Source organism: Coffea arabica, chromosome 1c (assembly GCF_036785885.1).
Source record: "Coffea arabica cultivar ET-39 chromosome 1c, Coffea Arabica ET-39 HiFi, whole genome shotgun sequence".
Taxonomy (NCBI): Eukaryota; Viridiplantae; Streptophyta; class Magnoliopsida; order Gentianales; family Rubiaceae; genus Coffea; species Coffea arabica.
In genome coordinates this window covers 25270368-25296906 of record NC_092310.1, presented here as the reverse complement: position 1 = coordinate 25296906, position 26539 = coordinate 25270368, and the positions used below count along the sequence as shown (strand labels likewise).

At 37.7% G+C, this 26539-nt stretch overlaps 1 protein-coding gene across 1 annotated transcript; it reads right to left on the bottom strand.

The window, feature by feature from the left end:
• Nucleotides 1–25767, bottom strand: LOC113738578 (uncharacterized). Its single transcript, XM_072045210.1, has 2 exons — nt 25636–25767; nt 1–513 (listed from the first exon to the last, which is right to left on the bottom strand). Exons 1-2 carry the CDS (start codon nt 25765–25767, stop codon nt 1–3), a joined length of 645 nt encoding a protein of 214 aa, XP_071901311.1.
• Between the last annotated feature and the right edge of the window lie 772 nt (nt 25768–26539).

The window sequence follows — 26539 nt, the reverse complement described above, 5'->3', positions numbered from 1 at the left end:
CTAGCAATCTCTAATTATATCCAAGAAACCCTTGTGCATAGTCCAGAAATTCAGGAATCGAAAAGGCCTGGGCTTGTCATCCAATCGTGTAACCACCGACAATAGCAATGGCGAATGATCCGACGGATCACGTCCCAAATGTTGTACAGCAACCTGGTGCTGCAGATGCAGAGCTGCCCCATTCACCAACAACCTATCCAACCGTTTCCAAATTCGTGCTGTGCCCGGGCGATTGTTACACCAAGTAAAACGCGAGCCCGAGAAACTAACATCACTTACCCCCGCCTCCGCCATGAACTGCAAGAAATCCACTCCCTCCCGAGTTCTGAAAGGTAAACCGCCCCTTTTCTCCCTCTCACTAATAATCACATTGAAATCCCCCACCAGAAACCATGGTGCCGAGGCCGGCTTATCTCTTAAAAGGTCCGCCCATAGAACTTGCCTTTCCTGCGCTGTGCACTTAGCATGAATACCAGAGAAAGTCACAGGAGAAGGAAACATCTGGGACTGAATCTGAACCGTTAAATGCTGGGGAGACTCCCCTATGCAAGCACAATTAAACACAGAGCGATAAAACAACCAAACAGTCGAGGGGAAAGGCCATGACTAGCATTGGACTAGCCACGGTGACGTGCATTCATCCACATAAGCAGATATAATAATAAAAGCGAATAGACATGCAAGGCACATAATTTCACATAGCACGTAGCAAATAAGCATGATATCTAGATGCAACGCCCTAAGAAAGCAGTAACACGTAGCACGTAAGCATGTAAATCAAACAAAATAAATAAAGCGAATAAAATCCTAACTATTACATTCGGGGAGCCCTACTACAATCTAAAGGGGAAGAATAAAAATAAATAATTAAAATAAATACCTAACTATTACAAATTTGGCATTCAAGTGCCTTTCGGATGATCAAATTGAACTAAAAATAAATATACAAAGGCAATAAAGCAAATTAATGAAATGAATAAAAAAAAACATTCAAGAGGCATACGGTCAAACATGTAAAGTCACATAGGGCACGTAGGGTCACATAAAGTAAGAAATAAGGGATAGGGTGTACCTCCCTTGAAGTGGGGCTCTAACGGAATGAAATTATTTAGTTATCCTCCAAAATCAAAGAAAAGGTCAAGGTATCGCTTCAATTAACAAGTAATCACAAGAAATGAGAATAAGCCTGAAATCCAAGGCATTTAAAGGAAGGTGAACAACCCATGTAAAGATTAAAACAAGTAGTGACTTGATTGTAAAAACTAAAGAAATTTGAAGGGTCAATTTGATTGATTTTTCCAATTGTTTGGGCCATAGTGAAATAGAGGAAACTTGAGAGGCCAAAGTGCAATTTTGGAAAGCCATTTCATGCATGTTACGAAGCAACTTGCTGCTATTTTCCAGCCAAACTTGTCTGCAATTATTGTGTTCAATCAAATACTGTTTTTCCATCCAAGCATAGCCAACATCCCAACCGAACACCAAGGCTTTTAATCCAAGTAACAAAATGCGGCATCTTAACATCCAAACAAGTAACGAAAGGCAATCACGGGAATGCAATCCTCTTAGCAACTCATGGAACCAGCATAAGAAAACAGGAGATGAGCAAAAATGAAAGCAAAACAGTAATTTTTCTTCACACACTTGGAGAAATGGAAGCTAATATGATGACACAATCACAAACCAAATGATAAACTTCAATGCTAACAAATGCAAATGAGGATACCTTGAGGCACGAGAGACAGACTTATAACATCACAAGCAGAATGCTAACAAAAAGAACAATATGGACAGAAATGTGTGTCACGCCCCACTTTTTGAAGTGGTGTGGAAGTAGTGTGTGAGATATGTATGTGAACATGTGTGAAAGTGAAAATAGAAGGCCGTGGGATTGTGAAATGCGACAGTTTGGCCAAATAAAGTTCAAAAAGGGTTTTTTTGGATGAAAAAATGGAGTCGCCACTTGGTATAGAGTTAGGGTGTACCAAGTCACCTAAAAATGATTTTTAGTTTTTGAACGAAAAAGTAAACAAACCCTTTTAAAGAACTTTTAGGTCTACCTAACCAAAGAAAGGGATCGGGGGTCACATTTGATAAGGAAGAAGGCAAAGGTAAGGCCTAAGGCACTCTCTTACCCTAGCCAAAGCTAGTTGCGTGACTTAACCCCACTTTTCCTAATTCTTCTACCCAAAATATGCGTTGCATGTTGGATGTAACTAATGGATATGGAAAAAGATGCATGGCATTTGTATTGAGAAAGATATAAGTAGTGAGAAAATGTGGATAAAGAAAGTGAGGAAGTGATATGATAAAAATGAGAGTGTATGAACCTATAGGAATGCATCAAGTCGGGTACGGGAATGACTCCTAACTTCACGACTTTAATTTTCCCTTTGATTAGAAAGAAGAACTAGCGTGCTAAGGCTATTTTGTAGCCACACTCGCTCGTTTCCCTTACCGAAAGGGGACTCTCAAGCAAATGTACCCTATAACTAGCATGAAGATGCAAAAACCTAAGATGAAGGGGAAAAGGTTAGAGGGGCATACCAAATGCTAGAAAAACTAAGGAAAATGCATGAAATGTAGTGAAACATGCAAGTATGTACTAACGAGAGGGGACGGCCTATTGGGTCTAGCATTGGACTAGCCTTTTCTATGAATTCCTACTAGCGTTGGACTAGTGAAAAACGGGACAATGAGCCACAACTAGCGTTGGACTAGTGTGGTGACGTGTATTCATCCATCACATCCATCCATGACTATAGAAAGCAAGTAGACATGCCAATCACCTATAAACACGTAGCACATAACACTTAGCATGCTCGACTAAATGCAAGAGCCTAATAAAGCGAATTAACACGTTGCAACAAAAGCAAGCAATCAAGCTAATGAACCTACTACATTTGCTAACTAAAAACAAAAGGGGAAGGGAAAAATGGACAAAAATACTTTCCAAGCCCTATCTATTACAAGCCAAGAGGTGTATACATACCCCATAAAGAATAACTTAATAAAAGCAAAAGCAAATGAATAAATGAAAGGAATTAAGGAAAGGCAAGGAAAGCAAAGTAGACATGCAATTCTCACTTAGCACGTTGGATCATATAGGGCACATATGGTCAAATAATGTAAAGAATAAGGGGATAGAGTGTACCTCCCTTGAGTTGGGGCTCTAACGAAGTAAAGTCACTTATTTACCCTCCAAAATACAAAGAAAAGGTCAAGGCATCACTTTAATTAACAAATAATCATAAAAGATAAAAATGAATTGTGAAATTGAATCACTTAAATCATATAAACAACTCACATTATAAGAAGTCAAAAGAAAAAAAAAGACTTGATTGCCAAAATTAACCAAGTTTTGGGGTCAAAATTAAAGGAAAATAAAGTTTGGGGACCCATTTGCAATTAAATTAGGGACTCAATTGAAGGAAGTTACAAGTTGTTAGGGCCATAGTGAAACACTCGAAAGTCAGGGGACTGGAATGAAATTTCGTTATCAGGCTTCTTGGCAAAATAGGCCATTGGGCTATTTCCATTTTCTTGGGCTAAAGCCCCCCCAAAAACCAAACAAAAGTCCAAGGCAAAAGAGCGGGCTAGTGTATGGTTTTGGCCCAAAAACAGCCAACCAAACAGATGGGACTTAGCTCTCTGGCCCAAACCAAAACCCAAAAGAAAAATAAACTAAATCCACTTATTACAAGCCCAATCTGTGAGAACCCGTAAATCCCTAATAATTTTCTTAGGGTTTTTCCCATTTAAAGGCATAATTTTTGCATTTTCTGGCTTAGGAAAATTCTCCTGGTAAATTTTATGAGTAATTATAGTTTTTAGATGATTTTTCTAGTATTGGAGAGTTTTTGAAAAATTAAGGTTATATAATGGACGTGGGACCCACTAGTGCGAAAAATTCGGAAAAATTCGGCCAATTAGGTTAAGTTTCGGATACTGTGTGAAATTTATCGGGTGTTAAGAGATAAGTAGAGGATGTGAAGTAATTGATGTGAGAGGAAAAGAAAGGGATAGGAATGCATTGAATGAAGTGACAAGTGTCACTCTTCCATTGGTTGGACTTGGTGACAACTATTCACCTTTTTGACCTTTTGACTAATTGAGTTAAATATCTCCAAAAAAATCACTAAAATTCATTCTTTTCTTCTCCTCCATGGCCGGCCCTCTCTTGAGCAAAGAAGAAAGAAACTCTTCAACATTTTAGCTTCCATTTAGCTCAATCTTCTAAAACCAATCACATAAATTAGTTTCTACTCCATAAAATCCCTTCCTTTGGTGCTAGTAAGTGTTTTTGTGGAAGTGTTCAAGGAAGCTAAGGTGTTCTACAACTCCTTTTCTCTTGTTTACTAGGTAAGTGGTGCTTGAACTTCCTCTTACACCTAATGATGCTTAATTTGTGCCTAGTGGTGGCTAAAGTGCTGAAATTTGTGGTTTATTTCTTGGTTTGAGATGAATTGGTGAAATTTTTATTTTATTGATGAATTTTCTGGTTTAATGTGATCATGATGTTGTGGTTATTTATGATGGTTGGTAATGAGGGGTAATGACTCTAGTAGGTGTAAATGATTGGTAATTGCAACCAATTTTGGGTTTGGAAGGAATTTGAGGAAGTTAGGGTTTCATAACCCCCTTTTCTGTCCGGTTTTGTATCATATGGTTAGAGGACGAATTGGCCTTTGCTTAAAACATGAAAGTTGTAGGTATTGATGTGTTTGAGGTTCCTGTAAAATTTCAGATCATTTGGAGTAGTGTAGAGTGAGATATGTCGATTTTACTGTTGCTGTTCTGGGTTGATCAGAATGTGCGAACTGCGCTTGTAATCGTCTGTTTTGACTGGAATTGCTTTGGATTTGGATGTTGGTGTCTTCTGATGAAATGTAGCTGGATGTCTTGGCTACCGCATGCCTTTCGAATCAATGCATTTGGACCTGTATAGACTGAGTTGGACTAATTACAGCCTAGTGTGATTTGTAAACCTGCAATTACGGTTCTGGTTTGGTATTCTGCATTTTTTGACCTAGTTGTGCTAGGATTTGGACTGAGTGGCCTTCTACATTGTTGTAGCCCTGTCTTTTAGCTTCGAGATGGTGAGTCTTACACCCTCATCCGATAAGCGTAGCGCATTTTGTGCCATTACCGCATAAGGAGGCCAAAACTGTTTTGTTGTTAGGGCTAATATAGTTACATTTCCTGATTTTCTGGTTTGCTATCATGCTTATATATGCATATGAAACCCTATTGGGGTTGTGATTGGCATGGCTTTATGACTCGTTATCGAGTCTCATGGTATTTGTTTACGTGTTCTAGGGCGTGACGTTAGTGCACGACGTATTTTGGACGGCGGTGCATGAAACCTCACCTACGTGAGTGGTGAGTATACTACTCACTTGGATGCTTATAATGTGGCTTTGCTATATGTGATTGTGATGCCTTGAAGGCTTGTTTGGCTATTGGAAATGATTAGGGTGAGGGTGTACTTGACCGCCCTCATTCCTTTTATTCCTGTGAATGACTGTTTACCGTTTCACTGTATTACTGTACTTACTATATGAGTTATTGGATTCCATTCATGGGATACTGTTTGGGTGTCGGTTGGACGAGTATCCAACGGCCCTACTGTATTACTGAACTCGACCCCGTTGGTAGTCACTTGAATCGAGCCAGCGAGGGCTTGGTCGTGAAAATTGACTAGCCACGGGGACTGAAATGGGAATCTTGTGGTAATGAGACCCTTGGTTCCGGTGTACTCGAGTATCACCTAAAGTTACTGCTTGGAGTGCGGGCCCGGTTGGGGTATGTTGGGTGGAAGGAATGGAAGTAAAGTGAGGTCTACGGTTTGGTACTTTTAACATTGACGGAGGGTCAATGAGGTTGGATCAAGAATATAAGCGAGGAAATGGGCTCTTGAGAGCCATCCGTATCCTTTCACTGATTTGATTTACTTCTTATTTGCATACTTGAACTGAACGGTTACGCTTATGTGATTTTAGATGCTTATGTGGTAGTAACTCACTGGGCTTAAGCTCATTCCGTTCCATTTGTTTTCCTTACAGGAAAATGACCACTTTTGGAAAAGATTGTGTTAGATGGTTGCCAAATTGAGCTCTTGTATATGTATCTTTTGAATAGCTCTTTGACTGAAACCCTAATGTGTATTGGGTTCATTTTCTTTTGATTGGCAAACCAAACATGTATATTCATGATGAATGGTTTTTGTGGCATGCCATTTGGTTGTAAATGTTAAATTTCAATGTATATATGTTGGATTGATGTTTGGTTGAACTCCGGATTTTGACGGGGCCGGTACTGTTCATCATCGGCTTCGTTTTTCTTCTTTTTTTGTTATTTTGTGATTTTGGCTTGTTTGCGCGCATTGGTATGTTCCGGAACGTATTAGATCGACGTAAACTGATTCGTTAGTCCTGGCGAGAGCTGGGCAGGCAATTCGCTAACCTCTTTGGTTCGCCTTAGGGGAAAGTGGGGCTGTCACACAATCAAATATAATTACCCAAAAAAAAAGCCTAAACCATAATACTAAACCCAATGACATAAACAAATTAACAAAAAATATTAAGCCACAATTATTATCTAAAATCAAGAATTAATCTATCCAAAAAGTCACATAAAATGTGCAAACATAAGGTTAAACTTAAAAGGGCAAAATTAGTTCAATTTCCAGATTTTGGGCCACAGCAGAATAAGGAGGGAACTTGGGGTTCAATCACAACAAAATAGGGACTTGATTGGAAGAATCATGAAGACGTTGGGGTCGAAATTAAAGAAAGGCAACATCCAGAGGTCAATTTACGATTAAATCATGACTTAATTGAACAAGATCTGGAAGTTATGTGGGCTTGAATGTGATTTCACCAAAGGTCTGGGGTCGATTGCACAAATTCAGAAACTTATTGATTCATGCTTCACAGAAACTTTCCTCTTCTTATGCTACCTTCTGCAAGTTTACATCCGCGAGCTTTCCTCTGGGTTTGTTCTCAATCAACTTTCAAATTAGTAAAAAACAAAATCCCCCACTTACTCCTTTTACCATTGAACTCTAACATCAAGATTATACAAGCAGCACAAGAAGAGAGTGACCCCCAATGAAACATCATAACGCAGATTCATTCGAAGCTTCTTATCATTTTTGTTTTACAATCGTTAGCTGATTCAGTGCATAAATCATGCACAACCCCAAATTAAAACCTGAGATTCGGATTAATACAATCCCCTTTTATTATCACAACCCCCTTTTGACTAATACAACCAAATCAAGAACATTAAACCATTGAAGATCAAAACACATCAGCGGCCATTTCAGCTTTCTTCGCAAACAGAGACATGCCAAATTTGGTAACAATTTTAACCATTCGTAATCATACAATGAAACCCATAACACTCCCTCTCACACCGATCCAGGATGGAAGCCAGATTCATGCCCGGGAAGGGATAGGAAACAGAGAAAGAAGAAAAAGAAAACAGAAAAGGCACAAACACAAGCATAACGAAAATCCCTCAAAAATTGTCCATTCTGCCTTGACAAGCATTAGACTTGCCGGATATTCATTTCTTCACACGTAAAAATGCAGACAGGTCATTTTTCAAGTAGAAATTTCAATTGGGCATTTCATCGAACACCAAATGGGCACACAAAATTGTAGCTAATTTCTGCTCAAACGAATCTATAACCCGCCCCAAAATTTTACCAGCAACCCAAGATTTCAGTCCAATTAGCAAATAAGCACATGTATTCAGAAACTTAAGCTAATTAACAGGCAATTTGCACTAAATAATGCCACGACGGACGCATTTTGGAAGCTTGGGAAGAACTGAAATTAAAAAAAAAAGAACAAACTTACCGAACTCTTGCTTGGAAGATTCTGCAAGCAATGATGGTGAAATCGGTGAGGTCGTGACGGTTTGGTAAGTTGGAAGTCCCCGCTGCTGGCGCTGCTCAAGTCATCCACGGGAAAGGAGCAGGTGAAGAAGAAGTTGATGAGAGGCTCTGGCCATGAAACTGCTGTGCTTGGAGCCGCTTCGTTGAGCTTGACCAGCTTCACTGGAGTTGTTGCGCCCACTTTCCCCTCTTCTCTTTCTTTTCCCCGTTTTCAATCCGCTGGCACCTGGTTCCTCCGCCATGAGCCCTTTTCCATTCTTCTTCCTTTTCCGGATTTTTCCTTCCCCCAGAAAGCCCTCTTTTCCCCTCTTTTCTTGTTCTTTTTTCCTGATTTGCTTCTCAAGCCCACGGCCGAAACTCTCCTTTTCCTTGTTCTTATTTTGCTCTCCGACCCAGCCCCCTGACGGCAGCTCCCCGTTTTTCCCTTTTTTTTCCGTCGCTCTCTCGTTTTTCCTTCTGTTTTTCTCCAGCTCCGCCGCCACTGTTCTGGTTTTTCCTTTTCCTCTGCTTTTTCCAGCCACGAGCCTCCACAGTATCCTTTATCGGCTCTCTATTCTCTCGGCTCTCTCTGTTTTTTCTTTTTTGTTTTTGGTTTTTGTCCCCTGAAGCCTTTCTTCTCTGATTTTTCCTTGCCCGATCTCATTCGCGGCCCCTCTCAATCAGCCGTCAAAACCATCCTAAAACCCTCCTCAATACTCAGCCGCCCCTTTATTGCCTTTCCATCTCCCTCTCTCGGCCCTCTGTTCTAGATTTGCCGCCGTCACTAGCATGTCCCCCCGTGAGCTTTTTCTTTTTTCGTGGCCGTCACACCAGCTCTTCCAATCCCTCTTTAGCTCCGTAACCCCCTTTCTTCCAAAACCCTAGCTGTCTCCCTTTTCCTTCCGTTTCCCCTTGTTTTTATTTTTTAGCCCTCACAAAATTCTACCTTGACCCCCAAAAATTCCTTAACTTCCCAAGTGTCCCTAACACCTCAACTCTTAGGTGCTTAGTTGTCTAAAACATAGAAAAGACACTTGTCCAAGTGCATGCAGTCCCACTTGTCATTTTCACTCTTTTTTTCTTTTTCCTTTTCTCTTTTCTTTTTGTTTTTCCTGAAATTTAATGTGAAGCCAAAAATAAACTAGAACAAAAATAAAAATAAAAAATAAAAAATAAAATAATAATAATAATAAAAAAATAATAATAATAAATGAAAACCCTAAAATTGAAACAAATAAAGCTAAGATTAAATTAATTAAACAAATAAAGTTAAAAAATCAAATATTTGGTGTCTACAATGTGGACATGTAAATAACCAACAAAGAAATGGAAAAATACATCAACGAATGCAAGTGCCGACCAGCAAACTTTTTTTTTTTTTTTGTACGCGTTCTGGGCATGACTCACATCCATCAAAAGAATCTCAACATCCAACAGGTAAATCAAAGAAAGGCATGAAACAAGGGAACCCATGAAGCGAAAGAAACGAACAAGAGGAGACAGCGCATAAGAACCAACGAGTGGTTTGCTGTCCACTTTCACGAGAAATCTACAACCTCAAAGAACAGATTCAAGCAAGACTCCATTTTTCTAGAAGGGCTTTGATTGGACAGTTCTAGACTAAAAAAACATAGCCAAGACAGTTAACAACAACAACAACAATAAAAATGCAGCCTAGTCGCAGCTTTTGCTGCAACTTTCGTTGGGCCTTCCTTAGGCATAACAAATCATCAAAACAGAATGGGTTTCTATATGAATCGCCATTGCCTTACCACGAAACAAAAGGGAATCGAATCATCACTCGAATCAGGCCCATGCAAGCATTATTCATTTTTATAGCGAAGTAAGGCATCAATTAGTTTCTTCACTCCTAGGCAAGGCAAGGAAATTCTAGGTAACATCATCAGCAAATAATCATCAGTCAACATGGAGGCAAACACAGAACCATCAAACGGCAAAAGAGGCGCCAATAAACAACTAAAGAAAGCAGCTTTAGACAGTACAATGCAACTAACATGCGAGGAAATCGCTGCAAAAGGGTAACGGGGTCTATTTTCTATTTGACCTCCTTTGGATCGGAAGCCTCGCTTGAGTTTGATGAAGAAATCAACCCCAGGCTTTGATGAAGGAACCTCCCCGTAGCTGTCCCCTGTTGCAAAGTTCCTCTCTCCTCTTAGTTTCTCCTCTGCTTCCTTTTCTTTCCTGCTTCAGCTCATCCTCTCCAACACTCCGAAACTTTCTTGCTTTCTTCTCGATACCTTCCCTCACCCTGGTTTTTCTTTTCTTCCTTCCTCTCTGTCTCCGCCGCCGCTCTATTTCTTTGTTCCAGATTTTTTCTAGCCGTCCAACTCTCTTGCTCCAACCGTCGTCCACTACCCCCCCCCCCGCTCTCTCTCGGTTTCACTCCATCTCTCCTTCTAGCTCCCTAACCCTAGCTGCCTCTTACTCCCTCTCTTTGTTCAGCCAAAGAACTCTTTCCATCCCCAGCCCGTAACTTTCCTTGCCTTTTTCACAGCCGAAACCATTTCTTCCTTTTCTCAGCTCTTTCTCGTTCTTTTCTCTCGGTCTTTTCCCATCTCCGCCGCCCTCTTTTTTCTTCCTTTGCTCAGCTTTTTATATGAGAAACTCACTCCTAAAACCTAGCATCTAAGGCCCGAAAGAACTCCATTTTTTTTGTATTTTTTTACAACCTTAGATCTTCCTATTTTCTGGTAAACTTTGGATCAAGCTAGGTGTTTTCTATTGAGATCATCAGACGGAGGAGAAAAAATGAAAACAAAGGAGCTTAACAAAATATTACAAAGCCGAAGAAATTGCAGCACTCTCCGCCTAGAAATATAATATGAAGGAATGGGCTCGGATCCTGTGTGGCTCTTGGTGCATGAGCTTGGTTTTCTTTTTTTCCTTTTATTCTTTTCTTTTTTTTATTAGTTAAATCAAATATAAAGCATATTTTTTGAACAATTTTCTTTTTCCGCCAAATCTTAATACTAAAAAGTCTTAAAATAAAATTAAACAACTAAATGAGCAACGATAAATATAGAAAAACTAGAATAAAATAATAAATAATAATAATAATCTAAAATACTATAAAATGCTAAAAAAATGCCTGAAACAAAAATCATGAGATTAGTAAATAAAAATAGAAAATAATTATCACTAAAAATAAGAATAAGAATAAATTAAAAATTTGGTGTCTACAGCTGTTTTTGAAAAACTGTTTTTCACATTCCAAATGCTACAGTAAATGTGTATTTTCAAAACAACTCCAAAAACACCATATCCAAACATTATATCAAAAACAACTACATATGTATATTTCAATTTGTATATTTTAATTATGTATATTATACATATATATATTATATTAATATAAATTCAAATATACAAATTGAAAATTATATATATATTATATTATATAAATATTTATATACATTAATATTGTATATTATACATAATATAATATAATATAATATACATAATATAATATACATAACATGTAATATTGTATACATAAATGTGTAAATATTTATACATTATATATTATGTACATTATATTATAATATATACATTATTAATGTATAATATTATTATGTACATTATTGTGTATAATACTGTTATGTATAATATATAATATACATAATATGTAATAATGTAATATGCATATTATGTGACAGCCCCACCTTCCCCTAGGGCGAACCAAAGGGGTTAGCGGACTGCCTGCCCAGCTCTCGCCAGGACTAACGGGTCAGTTTACGTCGATCTACTACGTTCCGGAACACACCAACGCGCGCAAACAAGTCAAAATCACAAAATAAAAAAAACGAAAATCGAAGCCGATGATGAACAGTACCGGCCACGTCAGAATCCGGAGTTCAACCAAACATCAATCCAACATATATACATCGAAATCTAACATTTACAAGCCAAAGCGGCATACTAAAATATCCAACAAGTTCATACATGTGCAATTAGCCAATTACAAACCAACCATTGGTTGAAACAAAACACTTAGGGTTTTCACCCTCAAGGAGCTATTCAAAATATACATTTACATGAGCTCAACTTGACAACCAACTAGCACAACCTTTCCCCAAATTAGTCATTTTCCTGTAAGGAAAACAAATGGAACGGAGTGAGCTAAAGCTCAATGAGTTACTACCACATAAGCAACGAAAAGCATATAGCATAACCTTTCATTTCAAGTACACAATTAAGGAATAAAACAAATCGGTAAAAGGATACGGGCGGCTCTCAAGAGCCCATTTCCACGCTTACATTCTTGATCCAACCTCATTGACCCTCCGTCAATGTTTAAGAATACCCGACCGTAGACCTCACTTCACTTCCATTCCTTCCACCCAACATACCCCCAACCGGGCCCGCACTCCAAACAGTAGCTTTTGGTGATACTCGAGTACACCGGAACCAAGGGTCTCATTACCACAAGATTCCCATTTCAGTCCCCGTGGCTAGTCAATTTTCACGACCAAGCCCGCGCTGGTTCGATTCAATTGATTACTAACGGGGTCGAGCTCAGTAATACAGTAGGGCCGTTGGATACTCGTCCAACCGACACCCAAACAGTTTCCCATGAATGGAATTCAATATCTCATATAGCAAGTGCAGTATTACAGTGAAACGGTAAACAGTCATTAACAGGATAAAAAGGGATGAGGGCGGTCAAGTACACCCTCACCTTAATCATTTCCAATAGCCAAATAAGCCTTCAAGGCATCACAATCACATATAGCAAAGCCACATTATAAACATTCAAGTGAGTAGTATACTCACTAATCAAGTAAATGATGTTTCATGCACCGTCGTCAAAAGTACGTCGTGAACCACCGTCACGCCCTAGAACACGTAAATTAGTACAATGAGACTCGATAACGAGTCATAAAGCAATGTCAATCACCACCCCAATAGGGTTTCATAAGCATATATAAGCATTATAAGAAACCAGAAAATCCGGAAATGGAACTAACTTGAGCCCTGAATAAAACAGTCTTTGACCACATTTTGCAGGAATGGCACTAAAGTCACTACGATTATCGGATTAGGGTGTAAGACCCACCGTTTCGAAGCTAAGAAACAGGGCTACAACAATATAGAAGGTCACTCAGTCCAATTCCTAGCATAACTAGGTCAAATATGTGAATTACTAAACCAGAACCTTAATAACAGGTTCACAAACTACATTATGCTGTAATCAGTACAATTCAGTCTATACATGTCCAAATTCAGAAATTCCAAAGGCATATGGTAGCTAGGACATCAAGCTACATTTCATCAGAAGACCTCAACAACAAATTCCAAAACAATTCCAGCCAAAACAGCCAATTACAGGCGCAGTTCTCACATTCGGATCAAACCAGAACAGCAATAGTAATTTCGACTTTTCTCATTCCACACTACTCCAATTGACCTGAAATTTTACAGGCACCTTTAAAACATCAATATCTACAACTTTCATGTTTTAAGCCAAGGCCAATTCTGCCTCTAACCATGAGATACAAAACCAGACAGAATTGAGGATATAAAACCCTAACTTTCTCAAATTCCTTCCAAACCAGAAATTGGTTACAATTATCTATCATATACACCTACTAGAGTCATTAAACATCAGTTCCCATCATCAAGGATAGCCACAACATCACATTCATATTAAACCAGAAAATTCATCAATAAATTGAAAACTTCATCAATTCATCCAAAGCCAAGAAGTAAACCACAAAATTCATCACTTTAACTACCACTAGGCACTAAATAAGCTTCATTAAGTGAAGGAGAAAGTTCAATCATCACTCACCTAGTAAACAAGAGAGGAAGAGTTGCTTGTCCTCTTAGCTTCCCAAAACACTTCACCAAACCACTTACTAACACCTAAAGAAGAGATTTTAGGGAGTAGAAACAAGTCTAAGTGATTCCTTTGGATGATTTGCACTAGATGGATGCCAAACTTTGAAGAGTTTTTCTTTCTTCCTTGCTCAAGGTGGCCGGCCACAATGGAGGTAAGAAATGGTGATTTTTGTGGTAATTTTTGAAATATTTAATCAATTGGTCAAATAAGTCAAAAAGGTGAATAGTTGTCATAAGTTACAACCACTCTTAAGGTGACACTTGTCACTTCATTTAAAGCATCTCTATCCTTTAAGTCCCTCTCACATCAATCACATCTCAACCTCTACTTATCTCTTAACACCCGATAAATTTCAACCAGTATCCAAAACTTAACCTAATTGGCCGAATTTTTCCGAACTTTTCGCACTAGTAGGTCCCACGTCCGTTATATATCCGTAATTTTTCAAAAACTATCTAATACTAGAAAAATCATCTAAAAATTATATTTACTCCTAAAATTAACCAGGAAAATTTTCCTAAGCCAGAAAATGCAGAAAACATGCCATTAAAGGAAAAAATCCCAGGAAAATTATTAGGGAATTTACGGGTTCTCACATATTATGTATAATATATTATATTATGTATATTATACAAATTGAAAATTATATATTATATATTATATAAATATTTATATAATGAAATCTACAATAAATATTACAAAATGAAATACTATATAAACACCATATTTATAATATTATAATATTTATAATTAATATTAATGTATATTATATATTAAATATTTATATATTTATTTATACATATTATAAATATTTTATTTTATTTAAAAAATATTTTTATATATTTATATGAATATTATATTTATATAAAGTATATATAATATAATATGTAATATATATTTTATATATTATATATTTATATAAATGTGCATTTATGCATAATATATATATTAATGTATATTTATAGTATACATTTATATTATGTATTATATATAATATAATACATAATATAATTTTTAGCGAATATATAAATATATTTATTTATTAATATTTATAAATGCATAAAAATATAATACATAATATATTTTTTAGCGAATATATAAATATATTTATTTATTAATATTTATAAATGCATAAATGTATATAAAAATAAAAATATAAAAATTATAAATTATAAAAATACCCAAAAATATGTTTTAAAAATACCTCTGAAAATAATCCAAAAAACATTTACAGTAAAAGTTTTTCATATAGTTTTCGAAAAACAACCCCAAAAACAACTAATCCAAACGGACTTGTATTTCAAAAACGAAATGCTACAGTGCTGTTTTTGAAAAACAACCCAAAAAACAGCTAATCCAAACGGAGCCAATAATCTCCTAACATTCGGTGTATCACACAAAATGCAGTAAAAGTTCATGAGAAAACAAGTTTGATAAGTGCATGAAAGTTTGGCACAAGAAAAGTTTCATTCAAGCTTGAAATGTTCTTCACGGGTAAAACAGTTGTGCCCGCACAGTTTTGGGAAAACGGCTATATCTCACTGTAGGAAAATCAGAATCAGGTGCTGTCAGCAGCGTTGGAAACTAGACTCGAAGGACCAACAATATCAATCTGGATCGTCTCCTATCAGTACCAGTAGCTCATACAAATTGGCTAATTTTCCAACTCTGGATCAGCCCTAACCTCAAGCAAAACTACATTAGTTCTTGGTGCTATCTTCATTTGTTAGGGCTCAAATTCACCCAAATCAGTCCTCAAATGTTCATATACAGGGGGTCAAGGCACTAGGACCATTGGATTTCAAAATGTAACACATAAACATGATTAAGAATGACCATAGCAGTCTAGCCATCAAGAAAAACCAAAACAGACCACTAATGGTCCAAACCACCACTTTACTTGCTCAAATTTCATTCCAACTCACACATGAGCTTAACCAATGTATAGCCAAGTTTATTAGGCTTGATTAGGATACATTTGAACCACAAAAATCAAGGAGAAACCCTTCCTTCTAATACCGGTCAGCCAAGGAAAAAGAAAACAGTCCACAAGTTCACATATTTATGTAACCTTCATCCTCTCATGATTTTCACTTAAACAACATGTCAAGTGTTAAATCTAACTCAAAAGGGGTCTAAAACATGTTAATACTTCATAAACAACCATGAACAAAATTTAAACATTTCATCAAACACACAGTAGGCATACTAACTAACTCAACCACTACTTGTTTAATTCAAGAGTTTAACCCCAAATCTCATCCAAAACAACTTGTAGTTTGCCTTTAAAACTTAAAGTACATGATATAACACCATAAAACTATAATTTAAAGATCATTTACCTATCTTGTAAGAAGCTTGAACCACCAAAACAATCCACCAAAATGAAAGCTTCAAGCTAGAAGCAAACTCTAGGGTTGGAGGAAAGTTTCTCAACTAACTCAAGATCTTTCTCTTTTGGTTTTTTGCTCTTGATCAACTAGGGTTAGAATGCAAGAAAATGGAGTTCTCTCTTCCTTGACAAGCCTTAAGGGTTTCGGCCACAAAAAGAAAAGAAAAGGCCAAAACTAGTTTAAATTTTCTTCTAACCTTTGGTCAAACAAAATACTTGCCTAGGGTTTTGCCACATAACCCACTTCTTGTCCACAACTTCTCTTAATTCTTTGACTAATGATGTTACCACCCTTTCAAATGTACCACTACCTATTTAACACCTTTAATCTCTCATATAAAGTCTGTCGCGCCCCATTTTTTTATAAAGAAAAATAAAAGACAAGTTTAGAAAAATGGCTTTTGATTCAATTTTTTATTGCAAAATGAATTTTTGACATAAAAAGAAAATGAAAAACATGGGTCTAAATGGGACTTGAAAATGCGACGATTTGACCCAAAATATAGTTTAAAAAGGGGTTTTTGTAAGGCCCAAAGACAACCTAAGAGGGGGGTGAATTAGGTTGATTAAAATCTTAATCAAATTTGTGCACTTTTTCTTTAATATAAATTTACCTTCTTTTCTAGTAAAGATCAATCAAGTAGATTAGAAGAATAGAGCAATATTGATCAGAAAAAAAACAAGTATAGATAAGCAATGAGAATTTTATTAAACAAAAAGTAAGATAGAATATCAAACCGATTGTCTACCAAGCTTTCCTCAAACTTGAAGACCAATCACTAGGTTGAGCAACTTCTTTTTGATGAAAGACAATCAACTAGATGTACAATGGAGGGAGCACTTCCTCCTTGCCCTAAGCCTCACTTAGTCAAGCCAAGAAGTTTTACAATCACTCAGATAACCCTCAACAAAGCTACACTAATGAAACTTTCAACCACAAGAGAAATGCTCACAAGAAATTCACACCACTTAGAGAACAAATCTAGCTTTGGAGACTATTTTCTAGCTAAAATATCTCTTGAGATCTTGTAAACTAAGTGTGCAAAAGTCCCTTTTTGGTTCTGAACAGTTTGTTTTTAAAGGGGACCAAAAATGGGCTTCATCAATGCTTCCAACGGATAGAAGGTAGATGAAGAGTCAGTTAGCCGTTGGAGCTGTCGGACGTCCGACGACCAAATCATCGTCCGAACCAATCGTCCGAAAACAGCCAAGTTGAAGTTCGAACGCCCGATGCGTTTATATCATCCGACAGCACAGCGTCCGATCGTAGGCAGAGAGTTGGCAAGTCATCTTGGAATTTTTCGGACGTCCGATGCGGTTGATGTGCGTCCGAGGTGTGCGTCCGATCCTTCCGGACGTCCGATGCTTCCTTATGAGCGTCCGACAGAGCTCCCTTCTTGATGTTCTTTCTCCTTTCGGACGTCCGACAGATTCCTTTCGGACGTCCGACATGAGTGACCTGTTTTTGCTTCTTCTTTTGGTTGATTTGCAATTCATGACATATTAGTACCTGATTCTTTGATAGGCAAACAACACTTATATTTGAAGAAAGTTAGATAAACATTTCAAAGTACTTTGTGATCATCAAAACCAAGAATAACATTCTCCCCCTTTTTGATGATGACAAAACAAAGGTTTGAAATGAGATTTGATGATTACAATAAAAACTCCCCCTTTCTCAATAGACAAGAACTCCCCTTTACTTAGTGAATCATAAAACACTTGAAAAACTCCCCCTCACTTGGCTGCCCAACCGAATCAAACAATTATCCAAAATATGATAATTAAGCAGCCAACATCCAACATTTTACCAACTCAATCAATCAGCCAATACAAATTTAATCAAATCATCAATCAATCAATCAATCCAACATCATCAATCATCAATCAAATCAATCCAGTCCTCTCCCCCTTTTTGTCATCACAAAAGGGCAATCAATCACATCCATCTCATCCACAAACACATTCATCAATGCAAACCAAAAAGAAATTCATTCCATCCACACAATCATCATTCAAAATACTTAAACATCTATCAAAAAGTACCAAAAGAAACATAAAATATCCATTACATTACATATCCATTGTTGAATACCACAAACACATAAAATAGACAAACAAAATGCAAATGTCCTAAATGGTGAACTATGTGGATCCAGGTGTTCTTCGAGAGAGCTGATATTGGGAGAGGTCCTCCTCGTCAGTTTCTTTATCATCTTCAGCAGCCTCTTCAACTGGTGCCTTGCTTTTATCTGATGTGGAAGTGCCATGAGGAGTCACAGGAGTTGATGAACCAGGGTCTGGAATTGATGAACTTGGATCAATGGGGTGTGGCTCTTTGTCATGGGAAACTTCCTCAACCACAGGTGGGGGAAAAAGAAGGTTCTTTTTGTCTAGGAAGGCTGTTTGTTGCTCAGAGGACATGGTGAGCATTAGACCATGTTCTAGAAGAAGAACATGCTGTTTGAGTTCACGAAGGAGCTCAATCACTTCATCATTGGAGGAGGAAGATGCTTTAGTGGCAGACTTCCTGGGATGAATGGGAGTGAGTGAAATAGATGAAGGATCATGTGCAGTCTTAAACCTCTGTTCACTAGATGATGCCCCCTTATAAGCCCACAGATTATCTTTAAAAACAAGATTTTTCCTTTCAAAATATCCTTTGGTAAAGGCATAAGAAGATGCTTCTTTGGGACAAACACCTAGAATTGGAACTTTGTAAAATTCAAATATCTTTTGAAGAAACTTTCCATAAGATAATTTTCTGCGAGAATCAGTGGCATAGCGAAGTAAAAACTTGTACATGACAAAACCAAAATCAATACGAATTTTTTCTCGAAAACAGTAAAAGAGATACAACTCCATTTTGTTTGCATCAGTTCTATGGCCATCAGTGGGTGCAAGCAGGTTTGAAATGATTGAAAAGGCAATTAGATTCATAGGAGCAAGATCATTCAGTTTAGCATCAGCAGGGGAGGAAAAACTTCTTTTAAAATAAGTCAACATTTTAGCCCTATCAAAATGATTATCAGCAGTAGGGTGCTCTTCATAGGAAAAGAAATTTGCAATTTTATCCTTGCATCCACGTTCAATGGTAGTATTTAAAATGGAATTCACAGTTTCAGAATCAAAGACTAAGTCTACCCCATTAACCCTGGACATGATCTCAGTTTAGTCAGTGCCTTTCCTAAGATTGGCAAAAAATTGATGCAGCATTTCAGGATAATAGACATTGGGCATAGAAATGAGATGTTACCATTTCTGGAAAGTAAATAGACTCAGAATGGATTCTAAACCTATGTGGCGAAATTCAGAAGAGTTTACAGTTCGTTGAGGGATGACACCTTTCTGGGATATCCAGGAGTGTTTGTCTTTTGCAGCATCATCAAAGAAAGTAGGGAGAGTGGCTGATTTTGGAGGCGGTTGAGAAGAGGTTCCCTATCCAGATTCAGGCTGAGAGGTGGGTTGTGGAGTAGGCCGTGACATTTGACCCTTTATGGCTCCTCTCTTGAAGCGTTTGGATGAACGTTTGACCGTAGGAAGATCCTCATCCTCATCCCTGAGTGGATGCTTGCGTCCGGCAGTAACCTTTCCTCCTCTTAGATTCACCATTGTGCGAAATGTGTGGAATGAAGGATGCAAATGATGCACACAGTAGTAGGGAAGTGAATCGCACAGAAATTTTGGGACAAAAAGGCCTTGTACAAGATTTGACAGAGCGGTTATGAGAAAGTAGGGTTTTGAGGAAAATTTGGGAATGTGCGAAATGATAGGCGATTCTGTGAAATGATCAGGAGAAATGAATCGCAATTGATCAGGAAAAGTTTTGGTTGAGTCAATTTGGGAATGGGGGCTTCAGAATGATATGAATTTGAGAGTGAGAGACAAGAGAGTTTTCGTCCGAGAGGAAATAGAATAGGAAGAGTCTGAAGCAAATGAGGAAGAAAGTTGTTTTAAAAAATGAGCCGTTGCACTGTCGGACGGCCGAAGGAAGTTGTACGTCCGACAGTTGCATCCAAACAGGTGCATTCTGGAAAATAGCTGAAGAACATCATCGGACGTCCGTTCATTCTCTTTCGGACGTCCGAAGGCTATGAAAAATTTAAGATGATTTTTCGATTATCCCTAATTTTGATCTTAGATGAATGAATTGATCCAATGGCAGAGCTTTTGTAAAGATATCAGCAAATTGATCTTTAGAACAAACATAATTTACACAAATTTCACCTTTTTGAACAAGATCACGAATAAAGTGATGCTTTATATCTATATGCTTTGTCCTAGAATGCTGAATAGGATTTTTGATCAAATTTATAGCACTAGTATTATCACAGAATACAGGCATGCAGTCATACAACAATCCAAAATCATTCAAGGTATGCTTCATCCATAAAAGTTGAGCACAACATGCACTGGCGGCAATATATTCCGCTTCGGTTGTAGACAAAAAGATTGCATTTTGTTTCTTGCTAAACCAAGAGACTAAACAGTTTCCAAGAAAGTGACAAGTTCCACTAGTACTCTTTCTATCCACACGACAACCTCCAAAATCAGCATCCGAATACCCGTATAGTGCAAACTCACTAGATCTAGCATACCAAAGACCATAGTCTAATGTACCTTTCAAATACCTAAAGATCCTTTTTACAGCATTCAAATGTGATTCTTTTGGACAAGATTGAAATCTAGCACACAAGCAAACAGCAAACATAATATCAGGTCTACTTGCGGTTAAATAGAGTAGACTTCCTGTAACGACCCCACCTCCTCCTAGGGCGTACCCCAGGGTTCAGCGGGTCGCCTGCCCAGCTCTCGCCAGGACTCACTCACTATGGAACTCGAATCATGTATATACATCCATAGACAATAGATGCTCAAGTAAAAGATAAGAAACTTCTACACACCAGAAGTCTTCAAAGTTTTTACCATTCAAGTACAAACATCGAATATACAAGGGTTCTCATTTCTCATACAACCAGCCCGTGCCAAGCACTAGGGCGAGAACCATTACAAGGCCAAAGAACTAGATCAACTAGACTATACAGAACGCTCGTCCTTGCTCGCCTCCCCTGCTAAGGAAAACAATTGACGTGGTATGAGCTAAAAAGCCCAGTGAGGTTCTATATATATAAACAAGTAATTAAACAAGGAACTTTAGTCATGTAGTAACATTTAATCCAGAAAACATGTCCAATATAAAGCAATGATAATACATTCATTAAAAGGATACAGGCTCACGAGGAGCTATTTGTTTGTTCGTTCGTTCCCTTGACATTTCCCCTTATTCCTCCAATGATTTAAAAATTTCCTTTTTGAGAAGTAAAACCCTCGTGCCTGCGTTTGTTCATTCATCCCTTTCCGGACGTTGGCCGGACTCCACCCATCAGGACGTTGGCCGGACTCCACCCATCCGGACGTTGCCGGACTACAAGGTAATACTCGAGTATACCAAATTCACCCAGGTCACCATATCGCCCGACCGAGTCCGCTTCTGGCTCGAGTCGATCGGTAACAAGGGCAAGGGCCCAGTTCAGCCAAAGAGGCTTACATTCATGCGCAACTAGTATTTCAACATTTAATCACCGAAAATTTCATATTTATTTAGGTCGAGTGCGATAAAGTACACACTCACCTAGAAAAAGTTCATTTTAGAAATCATAGAAAACAATTAACATTTAATCAAATATTCACAAATAATCCCATAGTCACAACAATCCTCATAGTCATAGAAACAAAACGTATATAGAACACTCACCTATGTATGAAAAATAACGGCAAAATATCTTTCCGGATATTATCTTTAATCACCGAGAAAACCTAAGATTAAACGAAAAGAATATTACAGCTCACCTAGCACAAACAATTAGGTGCAATCCAAGAAACTTGACAATTATAGAGTAGAATGTATAAAAGACTTTAAAGCGAAACGAGGACATTTAGACCCGTAGACAAAATACTCAAGAAAATCCTAAACTACTCCTCTTTATTTGGTAAGAGTAAGTAAACATTTGGAGTTTCCAATTGAAGAAGGATCATGTTTTTAAGATGGAAAAATCATGATCCAAGCCTCTATTTCACCACATACATCAATAATTCAACCATATGTGACATATTTAGCAACTAATCGTGAATTTAATCGGAGAGTCAAGGTTCCAGCATGTATACCTTTCCAAGGAGACTAGAAACAAGTGTTCAAGGCCTTTGTTCCTCAAGAAAATTACACCGGTAGGTAGCCTTTGTGCTAGATAACAACTTAATCGGAGTAGATTTGCGCGAATAGAAGAAACTTTTCAAGATTTGGAGAAGAAATGAAGGAGAATGAGATGAACTCTCTTTGTCTCTCTCTCTCTCTTATTTCGGCCAAGATGCAGAATTAATGAAGGAAATTAAGCTAAGCTTGTGTTATAAGAAGGTTGGAAAGCTAAGGATTAATTCTAGCCACAAGTTTGGCTAACACTTGGACTAATCTTGACCACAAATTTTTCTCTCTCTTGTTGCATTTCTAACCTCTAATTTTCGGCCAATAGGAGGGCTAAGAGGGGGAAGATATTTTGCTCCATTAATGATAAACTTGTATGGCAAGAAAGTGGTGATCAAGTGGTGGTTCAATCGGTAGTGCGCGGTACACGTCGGTGTGACGCGTTTTCTCTTAAATCGCACGTACTAGGGTTTTTATTTCCAATTCACTAACTTTTTATCATTGCTTCTAACCACATATTATTTCTCACTTAAAAGTCACTCTTAAGCACCAAATTTGATCCTTACTCGGTACCGGATAATTATACTGCGGTTACACGAAAAATCCGATTTCACCTTGAATTGAAAACGAATAGGAAAACCCTAATTTCCTATGGTCATTGGCACTTTTCTAGGGTGATTGAACCATGGATAACATGAAATAATAATTTCCAAATAATTTTTAAATAAAAGGGAATTTTTGAGAAATATGCAAGGAATTTGCGAGTCCTCACACTCTCTCCCCCTTAAAAGAATTTCGACCTCGAAATTCCAACTTGCATTAATCAGATCAAAAGTAGTTCTCAAAAGTTGATCACGTACTAAGAATCATTTCAATCTCACCACAAAGATCTTTTGGGTTACAATATTTTCCAGACTCAACTAAGATGACCCCGTCCGGTCTCTCACGTCACTTCCTAGTCACTAGATGTCCGTAGATTTCTTATATTCATTTTAGTCGGACAAAGCCTGTTCATGTTCCAAAATACAAGTCTCAAGTACCTAGTAGCTAGCATCGCCTCAACTCTGAAGTACTCGGGCACGAGAATCCAAAGTAGGATAATTCACAACTCGAGCCGGCCGGTCCCAAGAGTAAATCACCACATTCGAGATTCCTCCCCAACATACATATCTAATTTCCTCCAATTATCAAGATAAAGGTTTTACAACCTATAACATTCAGTGTACTTTATCGCACTCGACCTAAATAAATATGAAATTTTCGGTGATTAAATGTTGAAATACTAGTTGCGCATGAATGTAAGCCTCTTTGGCTGAACTGGGCCCTTGCCCTTGTTACCGATCGACTCGAGCCAGAAGCGGACTTGGTCGGGCGATATGGTGACCTGGGTGAATTTGGTATACTCGAGTATTACCTTGTAGTCCGGCAACGTCCGGATGGGTGGAGTCCGGCCAACGTCCGGATGGGTGGAGTCCGGCCAACGTCCGGAAAGGGATGAATGAACAAACGCAGGCACGAGGGTTTTACTTCTCAAAAAGGAAATTTTTAAATCATTGGAGGAATAAGGGGAAATGTCAAGGGAACGAACGAACAAACAAATAGCTCCTCGTGAGCCTGTATCCTTTTAATGAATGTATTATCATTGCTTTATATTGGACATGTTTTCTGGATTAAATGTTACTACATGACTAAAGTTCCTTGTTTAATTACTTGTTTATATATATAGAACCTCACTGGGCTTTTTAGCTCATACCACGTCAATTGTTTTCCTTAGCAGGGGAGGCGAGCAAGGACGAGCGTTCTGTATAGTCTAGTTGATCTAGTTCTTTGGCCTTGTAATGGTTCTCGCCCTAGTGCTTGGCACGGGCTGGTTGTATGAGGAATGAGAACCCTTGTATATTCGATGTTTGTACTTGAATGGTAAAAACTTTGAAGACTTCTGGTGTGTAGAAGTTTCTTATCTTTTACTTGAGCATCTATTGTCTATGGATGTATATACATGATTCGAGTTCCATAGTGAGTGAGTCCTGGCGAGAGCTGGGCAGGCGACCCGCTGAACCCTGGGGTACGCCCTAGGAGGAGGTGGGGTCGTTACAGGGTTGTACTTGAATGGTAAAAACTTTGAAGACTTCTGGTGTGTAGAAGTTTCTTATCTTTTACTTGAGCATCTATTGTCTATGGATGTATATACATGATTCGAGTTCCATAGTGAGTGAGTCCTGGCGAGAGCTGGGCAGGCGATCCGCCGAACCCTTTGGTACGCCTTAGGGGGAGGTGGGGTCGTCACACTTCCGATCATATCTCTATAGTGTTTTTCATCCACATTATTACCTTTTTCATCTTTGTCAAGTTTTGTAGAAGTGCACATTGGAGTTCCAACTTGCTTTGAGTCCTCCATGCCAAACCTTTTCAGCAATTCCTTGGTATATTTTGCTTGATTTACAAAAATTCCCTCAAGAGTTTGATGTATTTGAAGTCCAAGGAAGAAATTTAATTCTCCCATCATACTCATTTCAAATTCACTCTGCATAGTGGTGGAAAAATCCTTGCATAGATACTCATTAGTAGCACCAAAAATAATATCATCTACATATATTTTGCACAATAAGAAGATCATTTAACACTTGCTTAGTAAAAAGTGTGGTGTCCACAATACCTCTTTTGAAACCATTTTCAATCAAGAAACCACTTAGTCTTTCATACCAAGCTCTTGGAGCCTGTTTTAAACCATATAATGCTTTAGATAGTTTAAACACATGACATGGAAATTTTGTATTTTCAAAACCGGGGGGTTGATCCACATATATTTCTTGATCAATAAAACCATTTAAAAAGGCACTTTTAACATCCATTTGAAACAATTTGAACCCTTTGAAGCAAGCAAAAGCAAGAAGCATTCTAATAGATTCTAATCTAGCTACGGGAGCAAATGTTTCATCAAAATCAATTCCTTCTTCTTGTGCATATCCTTTAGCAACTAATCTGGCTTTATTTCTTACAACAACACCTTTATCATCCAACTTATTTCTAAATATCCACTTTGTGCCAATGATAGGTTGATTTTGAGGTCTATCAACAAGTGTCCAAACCTTATTTCTCTCAAATTGATTAAGTTCCTCTTGCATTGTCAAAATCCAGTTTTCATCCTTTAAAGCATCATTGATATTTTTGGGTTCAAAAAGAGAAACTAAAGCAAAATTGTCTATCAATTTTCTAGAAGAGGAACGAGTCTTTACCTTCTCGGATGGATCACCAATTATAAGTTCTTTCGGATGATTTTGGCTAAATCTCCAAACCTTGGGAAGATCTTTGAATGGATCATCATTTCTGTCCTCATCTTCCCTTTCTTGATCTTCATGAGCTTCATTCTCCATTTCCTTTGCTTTCGGTTCAGAGTTTCCTCCATCTCCAATTTTTATCTTTTCCATTCCTTCGCGAACACCTACATCATCATCCTCACACGAACGTTTGGAATTATCATCATTGGTTTCATCAAATGTTGTGTATGGCTTCTTCTATCACAAGAGTCCTTCTATTAAAGACTCTATATCCTCTTTTGTTCTCGCAATATCCTAAAAATATTCCTTCATCAGATTTTTTCTCAAACTTACCAAGATGTTCCTTTAAATTTAAAATATAACATTTACAACCAAAGACCTTGAAATATCCAACTGTGGGTTTCTTATCAAAAATCAGTTCATAAGATGTTTTATTCAAAATGGGTCTCAAAAGGATTCGATTCATCACATAACATGCAGTGTTTACCGCTTCAGCCCAAAGGTATTTTGGCAAACTACATTCACTTAACATGGTTCTAGCAGTCTCTTGTAGAGTCCTATTTTTTCTTTCTACAACACCATTTTGCTGTGGAGTTCTTGCAATAGAAAACTCACGTGTTATACCATTATGATCACAAAATTCTGGAAAACCACAATACTTGAATTCCGTTCCATTATCACTTCTAATTCTAACAATTTTTAAACCAAGCAGATTTTGCACTTTAGCAAACAATGAAGTGAAATTCTTGAACGCATCATCCTTATGAGCAAGAAATATTACCCAAGTATATCTAGAGTAATCATCCACAATCACAAAGCAGTATTTCTTACCTCCCAAGCTAGTGATTTGAGTAGGACCAAATAAGTCAAGATGCAAGAGTTCTAAAGGTTTGGAAGTAGATACACACTTCTTTGGTTTAAA